At 43.5% G+C, this 17458-nt stretch overlaps 1 protein-coding gene across 7 annotated transcripts in view; it reads right to left on the reverse strand.

The window, feature by feature from the left end:
* Positions 1–17458, reverse strand: part of syne1a (spectrin repeat containing, nuclear envelope 1a) — a 132539-nt gene that overhangs the window by 63810 nt on the left and 51271 nt on the right. For all 7 annotated transcript variants that reach the window (XM_056405840.1, XM_056405836.1, XM_056405839.1 and 4 more), the window contains exons 50-64: positions 17105–17384; positions 16662–16834; positions 15405–15714; positions 15099–15263; positions 13147–13506; positions 11461–11597; positions 8252–8429; positions 5772–5954; positions 5205–5348; positions 3674–3829; positions 2611–2775; positions 1903–2075; positions 1527–1680; positions 1145–1288; positions 111–275 (exon numbers count right to left, since the gene is read on the reverse strand). In XM_056405840.1, coding sequence (XP_056261815.1) covers positions 111–275; positions 1145–1288; positions 1527–1680; positions 1903–2075; positions 2611–2775; positions 3674–3829; positions 5205–5348; positions 5772–5954; positions 8252–8429; positions 11461–11597; positions 13147–13506; positions 15099–15263; positions 15405–15714; positions 16662–16834; positions 17105–17384 — 2887 coding nt within the window. The remainder of the gene's footprint in view (positions 1–110; positions 276–1144; positions 1289–1526; positions 1681–1902; positions 2076–2610; positions 2776–3673; positions 3830–5204; positions 5349–5771; positions 5955–8251; positions 8430–11460; positions 11598–13146; positions 13507–15098; positions 15264–15404; positions 15715–16661; positions 16835–17104; positions 17385–17458) is intronic.

Consider the following 17458-nt stretch of genomic DNA (forward strand, 5'->3'; position numbering starts at 1 on the left):
GGGAGAGATCGGATGTCAGTTTTGTGTATAAGAGTACAAAATAATCAGAGGAACATCTCCTTACATTTGTACACTCTGTTCATGAAAACATCGCCCCACAGTATTAATACCTGTAGCTGTTGCAGTGTCTTCTCCAGTATATCCACGTTTCCCTCTGGATGGGACAAGGAGGCGAGTGAGGCCTGTTCCTGCTCCAGCCAGTCCTCAAACATATGTAACCCCCTTTGATACTCCTGATGGACCAGCACTAGTCCCTTGGCCTTACTGACTGCATTCTGCAAAACAACAGGTTGGAGACATTACAGGAACCCATTAAATATTATAGGAGCACAGGACAGTGTTATTTTGTCATCACAAACAATAACAACAATAATTTTTACACTATGTAACTCACAAAAATGTAAAGGATTAAGAGAAATGGAGCGTAAAGCAGAACACAATATTCAAAAGCGCAGTCTGAAAGTGCAGTTATAAAACTTTGCCTCATTACTGAGATTTGAAACTGAAAAGAATGACAACATTGTTTATCTTGGTCTTTGACTTTATATTAAAACATTGAAATAAAATATGTAATGAATTCTAAACAATTATTAGAGAAGTTACTAAAATGTAAAACATACAGGTCACACACACAAACACTTTTGTGGGAATATGATTGATATTTATAAAACAACATGAAGTAGGCGTTCAGAGAAACATTTTCAATAGTAGAATTACCCCCTTGCGGCTGTATGCCTCCACCAACTTGCTAAGTTGTAGGATACATGGTCACAATCTCCCCTTCCTGAGTTACAGCATTGAATAATGGCCCGAAGTGTTTTGCAGAACATTATGATGTCACAGTGAAGTCGACCTTTGACCATTTGGATAGAAAATGTCATCACTTTATACTTTTATCCTGACATTTGTGTTAAATTGTGTCATGCATTTTTGAGTTGTAGCCAAAAAACATGTTTTGTGAGGTCACCGTGCGCTTGCCCTTTGACCTACTCAGTTCATCCTTGAGTCCAAGTGACGGATGGACGGACACCCCGAAAAGATAATGCCTCCAGCCCTGGCTGTCGCAAGCGCAGAGGCAGAACAATCATTCATTATTCAAATGCCTGCAGAGGAAAAAATGAAACCGTATGTTGTGGGTAAGTACCTTGGCCTTTTCTTTGAGGGTGTTGTATCTACACTGCAGCTGCTGCACCTCCTGCTGGGTAGTGTAGTGTTCAGCCATATTGGACCCCTTTGTGGCAATGGTCTCCAGAGGACTGCTGTGACTCAATACTTCTTCATAGAGAAGCTGGAGTGAAATAAAAACACATGCACACACTCACTGTTGTTTATCTATCTCCACTGGGAGGCTCGGGGATATAAATGTTTGGGTGGTGTGCCAAATCTTTTGGAAGAACATTAAAAATAAAGAAAAGCTGGATAAACATGGAGACTCTGTAAATAAGTGTAAATGTCTCAGAAAACAGCAAAGTAGAGTTTAACATCAAAGGCTTTTTGAAGGCCAGCTGTTATTAGCAAGATGATACCTTGGTCTTTCCCAGGTTGGCGGTCTTGTCTCTCATCTCAGAATACTGTCTGTCTGAGCAGCTCAGTGTTTCCTCCACACGGTCCATCCACAACAAAAACTGACCTACATCCTCCTGATAGCTGGTCCACTGCGACAGAGCACCCTCCAGTTGACTGTGAAAATCAACATAATGACGTTAACACACAGGCAACAAACACACAAAGACAAAAACACACACACACACACACACACACAGATGCTTCCTACAGATGCAAACAGTTTAATTTAATTGTCCCTTTAACCTTTCAACTGACTAAAATCCATCAAGTGAAACTAGACAGTTCCCTGCCCCATTTATCAACTGTCTGACAGATTGATCGGGTCATGATCACAACCTTTTACACTGAATGGAGGCAGAGAGCAGGGAATCCCATGAGTCCTTGAGGTCCTGGATCTGTTTGCGAATCACCGGGACGCCCTCGGCCGAAGTGTTTCTCTGGACAGCTTCTCCCCGCGTCAGCAGCATCTTCAGCTGGATCTCCCTTTCCTGACGTGCAGCCAGTAAAGCCTGCAGACAAAGAAATGCATCAAGGTTTTCAAGAGAGCAGGTAATTAGTTGATAATCACCAACAATCTACAGTATGTGTTCCTGTTGGTCTGGTGCTCCATACTAAAATTTGAATTATTCCTCAGTGTAAAGACGCTGCTGTAGCTCTACCCTTTGTATCTGCTGCATTGGTATGGTTACACATCACAAAAACCCAAACTGACCATTACTGCACTATCTTGACCTTTATTATCCAGGGCAAGAATGAACGTTCAATAATTAAAACGTGATTAATTTTATAAAGCGAGTGTAGTCTTTACTTTTAGACCTTTAAATACAATGTCTCTTTATGTGACGCCAGATTTCCCTGCTGACTCAATGTGTTTTTGTACTGTATTTGTGTTTGGGTGTAAAGTTGGACATGACTATGGACCGTTTAAGTATCAGAGCTGTTCCAAGACCTGATTTTGAGACAATGAGAGTTTCCTTAGCCCAATCGCTGAAAATCATGGTGTATTCTTGTAAGGGATCCCACACCCGTAGTCTCCCCCCTTACTTCCAGCTGTAACATCCGGTCCTCCAACACGCCCTTGTCAGTGGTGGTGGAGATGCAAGTGTTGAGGACCCTCTGAGCTTCACACACCCAGTCCTGCAGCTCTTTAAGACCCTGAGAGAATAGGCGGTGTTCCCCCACGATACGTTCAATCCTGGAGGCTTTGTCCTTTAAAAATCAGAGCACAGCACTGTAAACGCACTCTTTCAAGCCTTACAACTTTGCAGCGATTTTCCGGTGCACAAAAACAGTATCTTCATATTGTTCGTTTTGTATTTGAAATCACATTCTTGTTTTCCCTCACAAGCGTCTCTAGAGACTTTCCCACCCTCACACACACTACAGCACAGTACATCTTCAGCATCTGTGTAACTGTAGGGTGGAGACAGGCAGAGCTACAATAACAATCTACAAGGGGCAATTTCAAATGATTTCATTCCTGTTTCCATGTCTGGCCGGGAAGAGGACCTAAAAATAGCGCTCCACTAGTTAGGCGGCAAAGTAAATAAATCCCATTCATCATTGTTGGGGCACTCTCACTGTCCTGAGGTAAGAGAACGGTGCTTGGTGGTCAGTGTAATGTTTTGTTCTACACTGTACCAAATTAATCATGAGAGTGTGACCAATCTAATGAGAGCTTCAAAAAGGTCAGATTCTCGAGCACTGACACATTTCAGTTCTGGCATTTTAGAAGTGCTTCATTGGACAAAGGTAAGCAGCCTTGGTCTTTTTTACGCTGATGAGGCCACCGCCATGAAGACCTTTTGTTGAAAGATTACTGTACTCGGGTAATTTACTCTGGATATGGAGACACTCTTGGATGCCGTATTTTCACGAGGCAACAGCGAACATCGCTGATGTGCAACTGGGGAATAATGCATGACACAGCAAATTACACAGCACAACATTAAACAACATGGGCTGGATAAAAGGCTCCATAGTTTTTACCTGTAACAATACATGAATCAAGCAGGGCACATCTCAGCTTGCTGCAGCATTTCTCAGACAGAGACACAGATAAGTAGAGAGGGGGAGCACAGGGGTTACAGGGTGGGGGCGGTTTTACCTTGGTTAAGTTGCTGAGGGCTAGATACTGTGCTGACAGTTGGGATACACGGTGGACGAAGCCCTTGCCAGCTGCTTGTCCCTCCCATAGACGGTGAGCTCTTTCCCTCAGCCTGCCCAGCTCTGCCTCCCGACTCGCTATCTCTTCCAGTACACACTGGGCCAGTATGAAGCAGGAGGAGGAGGAGGAGGAGGAGGAGATGGTAGAGTAGGGATGAAGGAGAAATAGGATGTAGGGGAGCACAGTTGGGAGTGCGGGGTTAAAAGTGACAGATTGGAAAGGATGGTTGCGTGTAAGCACCATAAAATTTTGAGTCAAGGGGAAAATGAAATGACAAAACAAAAAAAACAACAAAAAAAAAAATGGTGTTTTTCATGGAAGCGGAGACAGAAAAGGGAGGAGGGATACAGGGTTGTGTTAACATGTCACAAGAAGAGACAGAACGACAATAGCACATCAAAATACACGGATAAAGACAAGGGAAAAGAACACTGTAAAAAAAGAGCATCAGCAGTATTTCACTTGATGTTCGTTTTTAAATAGAAATATGGTTATTCAGTTAGACACCACAGCACAGCACAGGGAGTGGAGACAAGCCTGATAAAATAAATGCAAAGACGGGGGGGGTACGTATGTGAAAAAGTAAAGAGGATTTTGCCAACACAGGTTCAGACACTGAAGCCTGCATGTATTGTATTGTACTTCAGGTGCTGGGGGAGAAATGTAATTGCTTGCAGGGCCAGACAAAAGGCAACCAGGAGAAGTGCTACAGCAGGCGACAGAGTAAATACAAAAATAGCAACAATGATAAGGGCAGAGCTTTGAGATGGGCTTGATATATTTTTCTCTCCTTTGTCAGTTTTATCTTTTTAACGCTCCGTGCCTCTCTTCCTTTTTTGTCTCTGCCAGACATGGCAGAGGCTGTTATCGCATCCTGAAAAGGGCCTTTTAGCCACGCAGCGCTTCAGCTGTGACAGAAGGAGAATTAATTAGATTTCTGGACTTTTCCTCTGACTATTGTGTCAAGACGCTACTCTATTTTGATCCTGTGGTGCTCGACAAATGTAATTAGGTCCTTCTCTTCTCCCAGCTGATTTCAGATTGTACTTTAGGGATCCATATCTGATAGAGAGCTACAACTATTTAGTGTCCTTGGAAAATCTACTTAATATTCAATTTATGGTGTAATGCCAGGGTTTACTTGAGTGAGGAGAGGAAATGAGAGAATGTCTGTGATAGCAGCTGAGGAGAGAACTGTAAAAGGTGCACTCTCAGTATGACATAATGTAATTTAAAAGAAAATGGATCCTACAGGATGGATTAAAATGTCCTGATGTATTGTGAAACATATTGCCTAAGGAGTGGCTGTAAAAGACTGTAAAAATTAACAGCTGGCCACATGAATAACGACAAAAATTATAGGGGAAATGTAATTTTAAGAGAGCTGTGGTGTTCAGCTGTGAGGAACCAGAAATCTTCAGGTTAATGAACCCCAGACAGGGTGGAATCATAACTCACGGATCCAAAATACCTGCAGTTTGCTGAGCTCCTGTTTTTTGGCAGGAAGGTCATGTAGCCGAGCACTGCTCTCCTGAACTCTGACCTCTGTGCTGTTGAGCCAGTCCTGCAGAGGCTCAGCACTGGCCTCAAACTCTGTCATCTGGGACTGCAGGTTCTGGAAATATGATACATAATTTTTCAAATACAACTAGAAAAGCAGTTATACGTTTGTTTGTTTGTTATTAGAAAATTAGGAAAAGTAAGCATTTTAATGCTAAAATGAAATTCAGACTGTAGTTGCATATCAAATCCACATTGGTATCTCTATTTGTTTACCCTCTAAAATACTTTATATACACAATAAATCTAATTAAACCAAATCAGTACCATAACAATGTTAATAAAGAGGTAGAGAGCAGGAAAACAAACAAAAACATGGACATAGACTGTATACAAGTACTAAGTCTGCATTCATTTAAACATCCAAACCACAGAGTTAAACTTTATTTAACCATATAGTCCCTCTGAGATCCAGATTGTCTTTTCCAGGGCAGACCATGGAAAGCAGCATCCATACAAAAGTTAAAAGTTAACAAACCTTGAGTGCATCCTCCCTCATCTGCAGGTTATTCATCAGGCTCTTCCAGTCGTCTCTCGCATTCGCCACCTTGGCCTTGATCCCCTCCACTCTGTCTCTGGACACCACAGCCATCAGCAGCTCCCCACTGGTTCCTACTGTACTCAGCCTGGCCTGGCCATGCTCCCTGTCACTCAAGAACTCCTGTGGGGATACACAGACAAAGGGACTGTGACTATTTAACACATACACATACACAAAGGAAGGAGGGTGTGAAAGTGAAAGGAGAGGGGAAAAAAAAGAAAGAAATGGACTGAATGACAACCTCAAACTTCTTTTTGTCTTCCACTTCTGATGCAATGGCTGATGGGTAACTGAAACCAATATGGCCATAGACACAGATTTTTTTTTCGGTGTGCCAGAGTCTCACTTTACACTGTCAAAAGCAGTAATTAGACTGAGTCATTACTAATTCCATATGCGTGGGCTGAGGGGGGGGTGGGGGGGGTGACCCTGGGAGGCAATCACAGATAAGGAAAGGCAGTGAGCCTGAAATATGTTGGTTTTTACATAGCTCCTCCATACCCACCCACAAAACACACACACACCCACCCCTCCCTCAGAGCTGAGCTGATGACAGTAGCGCAGCAGGGACTACTCCACCATCTGTGCAGTCAGCACATCACTTACACACACTACAGCGCAACACACACACACACACACTGAGTACAGTACAGCCGCACACAAGCATAGAAAGTCTGTCTCTTTCTCTGTCCCTTTTCATCTCCCTGTCTCTTTACTTCCCCCTCTCTCTCTCTCTCTTCTGCGTTCATTCACTGTCTTTTTCACACTTGCTACCATTTTCCCCCTGCCAGTGTAACTCTATACCACCAATTAAGCGTAACACAATGGATGCCCCCCACCCCTCCCGGGCTGGCCCTCCTGGAGGTCAGCCATGTGGAAACATTGTTCCACATTCCTCACCAAGTCAATAATAAATAAAACATTACTGCCTCTGTATTTCTGTCTCCTCTGCTGCCATATACTCGCTCTCATCCTCAAAGCTTCAGAGGGAACTCCTGAACAAGCACAGACAAAAACTCCTACACAGTGCGTCCCCTCTTTGACAGCTTTTCAGAAAACGAATCTCTTCAAATAACCCGGCCCTCTTTTGCCGTTGTGACCCGGCTCTTTTCGGTGACCACATGACTGTGGATCAAATAAATCGAGTATCACGTGTACTACTACCACTGAACTAAAACCTAAAATGTTCTGCGCTTTACAAGTGTAGATTTACCAACTTAGAATAAGACTCAGCTCAAAGCACTAGTGGTCGACATGGTCACGTGTCTGAGAGGTAATTAACTGTCTGGTGCAGGGACGTGGGGACGTCTACCTTAACCGACAAGCACCTGACTCTTAGCCAAGGCCCGGGGTGCTCTAAAGTGGCTGCCAGACTGTTACACCTGCCAGCTTCCCATAGAAAGACACAGAGACTTCTCAAAAGAGAGACACATGAGATATTTTGAAGAGAATGGCAGAGAGACCCCGCTGTGGACCTTTCTCTCATCCCTCTTGGCCATGGGCCCACTTCCAGCTTATCCAGCCTACGGCAGGTCCCGTCACTCCAACAAGCCCACCAGAGGACACTCAACAGTGGGCATGTCAATACAGACATACCCTTGAGCAATTTTCCACTGAAAGCGGATTTATTCTTCAACTATTACATTGTTTCTCTTCGTGGTACCAATCTTTAGCATACAGGAAAAAATAAAATGTAGCTATAGTTTGCAAATAGCAACTGTGGATTTAGCGTGCATGATGATTTAAAGCTTCTCCAGGAGTGGTTACAGTGCACAGGCAAAAGAAAACAAAAACACTTTTATGACAAGATGATTTCGTTCCCTCAACAGGCTAAAACCTCTGGGTTATGTAAGTGAATAAATTACACTCCCTTAACCCCACTATCATGAGCTACTCACTCTAAAAGTAAAAGGACTACATGGCCCAGCTGGGTGGTGGCTCTCAGACATGAGATTATGAATGAGTATTATTATTATTTATCGTCCATGCACCAGTTCAGCAGCATAAAGCAAGTTATTAAAAAATCATTCTTCTATCAGAAAAACTGGACACACAATGACATTTTCATTCAAATAAATAAAAACTCTATGACTTTCTATCCCGGACTAATACAGCAAAAATCTGATTAAATCTGTATATTTGCTGCTCTGTGTCTGGTAGGTCTGTCCTGGGAAAACTCTGGCGTGCAGGAGGTGATGCATTTCAAATTTCCAGCAGCAATAAACAGAAAAAAAACTATGTGTGAGCAGCAAAAACTAAATGGGGTGAACAAAGTGTGACTTTGAAATGACATCTGCAATGTGCAGTGCAAAAAAAAAAAACATCATTGTAAAGACTGCACATGACCAATGTTTTAATATCAATGTTTAAAAAAGGTGTGAAGTGTCAGTAAGGGCTGAACAAAAGATATCTCTTACTTGGATCCTCTGCAGAGCAGTGGAGGCCTCTGTGACACTCTGTGGCACATCAAAGCATTTGGCGGTGCTGATTTTGGCGTTGACCAGCCACTGCTGGAAGTCTCTCAGGGCTGTGCGGAACCTCTGCTCCAACAAGCGCTCCTTGTTTTGACACTCTCTGGATGCACGAAGACTGAGACTGGGGGACAAGAGAAAAGAAAAAAGGACGGATTCAACATGTTGTTCAGAGGTTTAAATGAACAAAGAAAGAAAGGCGTTACAACCGCAGGAAGTGTTTGCTGTCTGCCGCCCATGTGCTCGCCAAAACAAAGACGATACATGAGCAGATGCTCAGATACTGTACAAACTGGCCTCAAATTACAGAGGAGGAGGAGGAGGAGTAAGGGAAGCCTAGGAGAGGACCACGAGTGAGAAGCAGGCAGGTGGAGAAATGGCAAAGTGGGTGAAGTGGAAGGAATGAGCGTTGAGGCAAAGAGGGAGAGCGGGGGGATGGTGTTAAGGGGTACTGCGTGGGAGGGGGTTGAGAGGCAACATATGAGTGGGGCAAGAGTTTTACAGGGGTGACAAGATGGACAGAATGAGCAATGACAGGATGATGCTGTAAGAAAAAGCGTGAGATGGAAGGGATGTGGCAGGGAAAATGCATGTGAGGGAGACGTTACGATGAAGGATGATGGTATATTAAAGGGAGACATTTGACATTCTGGATTTAGTGGGCTCTATTTCTTCACCGACAACTTATCACACGCTGAGACTTTTTTCTGTTAGTAAAATATCCCTCAGAATTTATAGCTTGAACCATGGACTACAGCTACAGACTGATAATATCAAGTGTTATACATAGTCAAGGACATTTTGTATATGAAAGGATCTCAACACATACAATACATGATGAATAAAACTGAAATCAAAAATGTTAAAGTCTGTCTTTAAGGAACAGCTAAATGAGTGAATAAAGACAGGAAGAATGTTAACACCATGATCCATGATACTACAAGGTGGAATAATGAGTGATGCAGACAAAATGTCAAAACTGGACAATTGTTTTTAAAATTCTCTTTCTACAGTATCTGCACCTGGCAGCTACAGTACGGTTAAGTTTAGGGAAAGATTGCGGATGCAGGTAATATTGGAAAACATGAATCACAGTCGATCTCCTGTGTGAAAGAAAGTGAAAGTTACATCCACCACCTCCACACTCTCTTTTCAGGTCACACTACTACCTGCAATGGCACTGAATGAACTGTACAATATTGATGTAATTTCTACAGATACTAGCATAACCCTGGGCGATTTCATTTGACACAGCCATGAAACCTCAGTTGCACAAGCAATACTTCGAGTTAATAGCATGCAAAATCCTAATGTGCATAATAGTGAATTCAAATTCAGACTGAAAATGACAAAGATGTAGGATGACGAAAAAAAAAAAAAAAAGCATTGTGTTTCTTGCATAGTGGGCGGTGGGTCAAGGTTATGCGGGGAGGCGGGGGTGGGTGGAAGAAGTGATGGAAAGGATGACAGCAGGGAAACAAGGTGCGCAGCTGTTTAAGCAAGAGTAACTGTCCAAAGGGAGGCAGGGAAAAAAGAAGTCAAAAGCACACACCCCCTGCTACTGTAGCACACCTCAACACACACAAACACACTTTAATAGACACAAAGATGTGCACACAAACACCCTTGAGTTTTAATGATGCGATGAGGGCATGAAAGGGTAACACAGTGGGGATAGCATGAGTGTGGAAGAAGCACTTTTTTCTGCTGTGACAGACAAAATCTGGCATGTGCTATAAGGAGGAGGAGGGGAGTTACTGCCTTTACCTCCTCTATCTCCTCTCCTCTGACTACTTTTTTTTTTTCACTCTATCTCTCTCTTTGCTCTTCTTTCCGCAGTGCTTAATGCAGGACAGGTGCAAAGAGCACACAGGCCAAGTCTATTACAGCCTAAACAGCCGAGTGAATGGGGAAGGGTGCAGTTTTTGCCAATCAGCAGCCATGGCCAATTACCCGCCAAAGCATCCCCAAGAAGTTGACCTCACTCAGGTTGTGTGCCAATAAACGTTAGTCACAGTGCTTCATCACACTACCAGTATCACAAAATGGCTAAATTAATATTACGTCCATGCAAATTAAGCAGATAAGTTCATGCTTGTGTATGCATGTGTTAAATATCTATGGTTGTATTGTTTCGTATGCGGTTGTTCTTTTGTAAAGGCACTGTGTGGTGTATTCACAAACAAGCGATGAATGCAGGTAATTAGAGCTCAGTAAATAGACTAACTAACAACTTATCAGCATGGAAAACAAAGACCATCCAAATGTATCTGATTTCTCTCAAAATCACACTCAGCCTCGAGTAAAATTCAAATCGGAGAAGGACACAAACCACAATAAACGCAGTGAACAAGCAGAGGTGAAGGGAAGGTGGTGAAATGTCGCTTAGCAACTGGTGGCTCTTGTGCACTCTGTCACCTTTCACCTCCGTCTGGCTGACACACATCACCACTCTTCGTGTGAGATGGCCACACACGCACATACACACACATCGACACACTCTAACACAAGTAAGCTTATAAAACTGGGCACTTCCACTCAGACATGTGAGCTGTGTTTTGGGAGAACTCAACCCTTTGTTTGCTGTTGTGGAATGAATGACTGGGTCATGCACTGTCTGGTTTTGTGCATTATGTGTAATATCATTATGTACAATAAACTTTTCCCAGTGGGCTAATAAACAGGAATGGGCAACATGAGTGAAATCTTAATCACAATATTATTAAAGATACATTCATAGTCTGATGCCACAGTACAAAAAATATATGCAAAATCATACCATAATCTAATTAACATTCAAATAAATTATGTAGTTATGCAAAGTAGCTATGTTGCACTGTTATGCACTGCATGAAACCAAATTCTTACATGTGTAAAAAAAAAAACTTTCATAACTAATGTATTAGTTTATAATTATAGCTACAGCTAATTACTGACATGTGCAGAGCAATAACATGGTAAGATCATGTCATTATCATATAAACAATAATAAGTTATTGCCCAGCCTTAGCTAATAAATCTCAGTTTCACTTCATATCCATGTAATGAAAACACACACACACACACACACACACACACACACACACACACACACACACACACACACACAAGTATCCACCACACACTGTCCACTAACACAGAAAGATTCCTCTCACCTGTTGTGCTGTTTGATAACTGCGGTGACCCGGTCTGATTGTGAGCCCAGGTCTCTGGAGTAGCGCACCAAGTCGTTCAGTTGGCCTTTCAACTTCTCTGCCATCGGCTCCGCGCTCTGCAAGCCCTCCAGTATATCCTAAACAACACAGACAAACACCAGCTGGCTCAGCGTGCGTGCGTGCATGTGTGTGTAGGTGTCAAGGAGAGACAAACACCCAACGGATCTGCATGACACCCTCTAATAAGAGCGCTCAAATTCCTATTCACACCCTGACTCGATTCTTTTCTCTCACATTCACACACACACACACACACACACAGACACACACACACACACACACACACACACACACACACACACACACTCTCTCTCTCTCCAACACATACTCACAGTGCTGCTTGTACAATAGCATTTCTGTTCTTCGCGGAGTGTGGCAGGAAGGAGCTGTGGATAACGTTCTCCCGCTCTCCTCAACGTGCCTCACATTCTGCACTCACACTGTCATGAAATCCTGTCCCATGAAATATGTACAAGCTCTCTCTCTCACTCTGACTCTCAGTCGCTCGCTCGCTTTCTTTCTGACGTATGACCAATAAACAACCCTCCCTCCCTCCCTGTTCTTGTGGACTCGTTGCTCTCCTCTCCTCCTTCCCTCCCTCCTCACATCGTTCTACTACTTTCTCTTCCCTCCTCTCCCCCCCCCCCCTCCTCCCACTCCTTGCACTTATTCCCTCTCACACATTTTTCCTCTTTCTCACTCTCTCACGCTCTCTCCCGGTGGAATTCAGCTGTCAGCCCTCACAGATGCAGGATTGGTTCAAACGCGCACAAACGGGCGCGTAACGAAAACAAGGCTGGACACAGGAAACAGGCTGGAGGAGGAGAGAGAGAAGCGGAGGAGGAGGGGGAGACTCCTCCTCTGTTCTCTGACAGCCCCAAATTGAGGAAAACCAGAGAAAGGCATGGCTGAAGAAGCCTGGGGAGGAATGTGACGGTGTGCATGCTGGTGATGGCCTTGACAATACAGAGAAAATGTCACACTGTAAACATCCTGTGAAGGTTAGAAACAGAGCAGCAGGGGGGGGGGGGGGGGGGGGGGCGCAGGAGCGTCTAAGAAACAACCCCTGCAGCCAAGAAAGACATCACTGTACACACTCAGTTCAAACAAGTCAGACAGGGAAAAGGAGAAGGAAATGAATAAGAGAATGTTTGGGGAGGGAGAGATAGTGGGAAATAATGGCAAAAAAAAAAAAAAAAAAGGAGGAGGGGCAGAGGGGACGGGGGGGGGGGGCAGAAAATGAGGGAAACTGATGGGATTGTAGCTGTCACTCCTTCGTCATCCCAGTAAAGCTGATTTACAAACTAATCTGTTTTTAGGATTTACAAATAGAATGGATAATTACTGACAGAGAAAGCATAGCTGAATGCAGGGGATGTATGTCTGCACAATGTGTGTGTGCCTGTGGGTCCTTTCCATTAAACAATGCTAATCATCTTCTCTAAAATTAACATAGTGCAGAACTGCACAGTAGCCCCTGTCAGTTTTTACACATCACAATTCGCCAACCCAAATCCCATCTGAACACAAGAGTTTATTATTTTTTAAATCAACCATTGTGAGCAGATGAATAGTGAATAATTTAGACATTATGCTGCCATTTATTTAAATCCCATGTTACTGTACCTTAGCCAGCTGCCATCCTTCCACTGCTTCCTCGCCGTTGCTCCGCCCTTCAGCTTTAATCAGCTCCTGGCCCCACCTCCTCAGCCGTCCATCCAGCTCTTTCAACTCGTCCTCCAGCCGAGCGGTCAGACGGTTGTATTCCTCTTCCGAAGCTGCAGCAGCTGCGAGGGCCCCCTCCAGGCCGTCCCTGGCCCTCAGAGCGGCCCCCTCCCACTGCTCCAGAGCCTGGGACAGCGCCCCCAGCTGTCGGTCCATGGCCTCGCAGCCTCCCGCCGCCGTGTGCTCCGCCGCGGTTGCTGCGCTCCGACGCACCCGGCTGAGGCGCTCTCGGCCCTCAAGTAACCGACACTCCACACGTTCCTGTGGAGGTAGGGAAGGTAGAGAGGAGACAAAGTTGCTACGGAAACTGTGGCTACGGAAACTACAACCTCCAGATGTGCAGTCGATTCTATTTGAAGCTGCCCACATAATCATTTTCTCACATGTCTCCTGCTCCATCACTTTCTATCTTTATATCTAATTCTTGGATTTTTTTTTCCTTGCACTCTTCTGATGTTGCGACGTCCTGCATTTTCATTTGCTTTCTCAGTATTCTCTCACTATTACTAATTTCATCCTCCGTCTCCATCCCTCTACGCCTCCATTTCTGAATGGAGAGGTAGCACTTTGAAGGTAGAGGGTGTGAAAAGCAAACACTTGAGCGTGATGTGATAGCAGCAAGCTGATAGAGGGATTACAAAGAGAAAGAGAAAACAGCATCTGATCTTTTGATGTGCGTGATATTATATGACCATTAACCTTGAGACCATGAATGGGAAATGAAAATGGTGCAAACAGCGTGTGTATACAACAAATTATATTTCCTCCTTTAGTGAAATGCTTCACACCATGGCTCAACAAACACACATTTATAATGTGATAATTAAGGCCCATGTGTGAAATTCAAATGCAAATCAATATCTCTTCACATATTTTCCTCTCCTCTATAATTGCAGAATTATTAAACAGGGAAAGGCTTAGACATTAATTCCACCGCTCCTCATTATTAACTTTTTTTTTTTTTTTTTTTACACAGTAAAAGATCAACGTATTGGCAGTAAAAATGTGCCTGGAGAGATTGAGATACTTGGCTGTGATATGGGAACAAACTGAGAACCAATTTCAATTCCCTATATAGTTTGCCCTCCCTCATAGCAGGAGTCCATTAAGATTAGATAGGTTCAGATAATTCAGCAATCAGTTACCTTAGCAACAGATAATACAAATAAAACCTTAAAACTGGGTGTAGGTGCACAGATGCACCACACACCCCGAGGCATGCCTATGACACACACTCATAATGGTGTTCATTCAAAGAAACATTGCTTACTGTTACACTGGCAGTACCTAAAAATAAAAACATAAACCGTATCATCTTTCAGCAGCACTCAGTTGAATTATTATTTTAATATATTTTTATGGTGTGCAATACTTATACTTATATAAATATAGAGGTAATACTATCTCAGTTCAAGTGTATTTAGTGCCTAATAAAAATGTCACAATAATGAGAACGCAATCATACAGAAGTGTCAACAAAAAACAGCACTGTCATAACTATATCAACATGTGATTTAAACATTTAAATATTAAAGTTAGTAAAGTGGGACAGTTTTCTTTGACAATGAAGTCATTAACATTGCCCCAGAAAGGACACACTTATGCTCTACAGCATTATAGTCCTTTCACCTGTTAGACATTATCAAATATGATCTGTCAATATCTTAATCAGATTGATTGTCAAACAAGGAATTTGATTATTGACAAAAGTGACAAAAAATATATAAACACGACAAAAAACGTCCATAGGAGTCACAAGGAAAGTATCAGCTGACATCAAATCAACTGCAGGACATACTGTAGGCTCGTTTATAGTGATAAAAGTTTTAATCCAGTATGAGATCAATACTTACCCTCACTTCTGACAGTTTCTTTTTGATAGAGTTGGAGTCTCCTGATGTATCAGACCAATGCTGCAGCTCCTCTCCTACAGTCATCAGCCAGTCGGTGAGCTCCCTTACAGCCTCCAGGTATTCTTGGTGTTCCAACACTACGGCCTGCGCAAGACGTACTCTCTCCTACAGACACCACACAACCAAACTTCATGTTCATTCTTTGGTAACTGATAAGATCATCAAAAACGTTTCAGCAAGCTAAAAGACGTTCGAGGTTTCTTTACTATCTGTACCGAAGGATAAGTAAGTAACAATCCTCTGTACCTCCACCAAAGCTGTAAGGTCATCAAACTGCGCCTGCAGCTGCGTCCGAGCACCATGGTTAAAGCTGGCATCACCAGTCTTCTTGAAAAGCTCTCTGGCTTTTTCTTCCAGGCTAGATAGTGCCACCTGGTGGTCTTCCAGGTCAGCCAGCAGGGCTCTAAGTCTCTCTAGCTGAGAGGCCTTTTCTCTAGGCCCGGGCTGCGGGGTAAGCGGGGCGCACACCTCCCGCTCTACAGCCTCCATCCAGCAGCGCAGCTGGGCAGCACTGTCCAAGTATCCTCCCCACTGTGTGACGGTCCACTCCAGTCGACTGAAAGGGAGACAATGGATCTCTGTGTTAGACTGTGCCTGGCACACATGGGAATTTTACAGACTGAATAAAAAGAAAAACAGAAAATAAAATGCATCTACTGTTATATTTCATACAAGTCACTTTAAACTCAGATAATCTTGGTACAAGACAAAACTCTCCTCTGTATATAAAGCACAAAGTCTATTTCAGACCCAGGCATGGCCAAGAAACATAAATAGCCTGTAATACTGGCTTATTGCCTTTATCCCCTTTTATCGGGGGGTTCAAACACACACAGACACAGATACACACCCATAATTTTCCTTGCCATCTGTTACCCCTGCATGTACAAATAACGCCAATATCTGCACACTCACACACACATGCACCTCCATTTCACCTGCTACCCCTCGCCTCCTGTTATCCTTTTCTCCTTATAATACAAACACACCCCATGTGTGACCCACTGTTTGCCATCCACTATTTAGCCCCTAATGAGATCAATTTTTTCTTGGAGTGCCCATAATTGCTCAATCATACACACACACACACACACACACAGAGAAACTGGTGCATGTGCACGCTGTCATGCACACACATACACAGAGGAGCACTCGCTAAATCAGATACATCAGTCAGAGTTACAAAACGAGACAAATATTTCTCATTATGTATTTAACCTAATGGTAATTAATGGCATTCATACATCAATCTATCAAGATGAAAATAACCGTCATGTTCCCAAGAGAGGATTTTTTGGCGCACAGGTAATTGGCCTCTAAAATGTCCATGGGAAAATGATTTAAAGGCACATTAAAAAAGCAAAAATGGCTAAATGAAAATATGCTTACAGTTCACAACAGTATATGCAATTCTTCAGTGCAATGATGACAGACAGGATCACTTCTTTAGAATTACAGCCATTAAATGGCATTTTAGCTGATCATTCAAGGTGAGCAGTCTACCTGTGGCAGCTCATGGCAGTCACAAGCAGCGTGGCCCATGCGTCCTCCACTTCCTGAAGCTGAGAGCGGACCACGTCCTGTCCAGCGGCTCCATAGCTGCGCAGGGCCAACTCACCCTTACCCATCGCCATATTCAGCTTGACCTCCCCCTCCCCCTTCAAAAGCAGGATGTCCTGTGCAAACAGAGCAGGGTCACAGTGAACTGTACGTTGGACAACAGAATTTTTGTTGAAATGTTCTCAAGTAAACAGCCCCCTCTATAGACTGAAATAGAAGTCCAAAAAATCTATTAGAATAAAATGGTGAAATGATAAAGAACAATATAATACAGTACGTGCATGCCTAAAACTTGTAACAACAATCACTTTATGCACATCATTTGTATAATAATTCATGGAAATTTAAAAGATATATGGTCGACTATCCAAACCCCTCCTCCTCACCTGTACAGTCTCCAGCCTCTGCTCTAACTGCTCTTTGGTCCCCATTGTGCTGTCTACTGTACCCAGTCTCTCCTGGATCTCCTCCAGCCAGGCCCAAACTCCCTGGAGGGTCTCTCCAAAGGCCTGACTCTCCTGGCAGCCTCGCAGCCTCTCCCTGGCTGCCTTCAGTAGGGCTTGGTGCTCCATCTGGAGCTGGCCTGTCACTCTGACCTCTCCTCCTGACCCCCGACCTGCTTCAGACAGACACTGGGCCTCCTGGCAGATACGCTCGATAGAGTCCCTTACAAGAAAGAATAATATGTTATTGTTACGAATATTTAACAGCTGATGTTATGTCATCTATAACCTATGGCC

Source organism: Seriola aureovittata, chromosome 19 (assembly GCF_021018895.1).
Source record: "Seriola aureovittata isolate HTS-2021-v1 ecotype China chromosome 19, ASM2101889v1, whole genome shotgun sequence".
NCBI lineage: Eukaryota > Metazoa > Chordata > Actinopteri > Carangiformes > Carangidae > Seriola > Seriola aureovittata.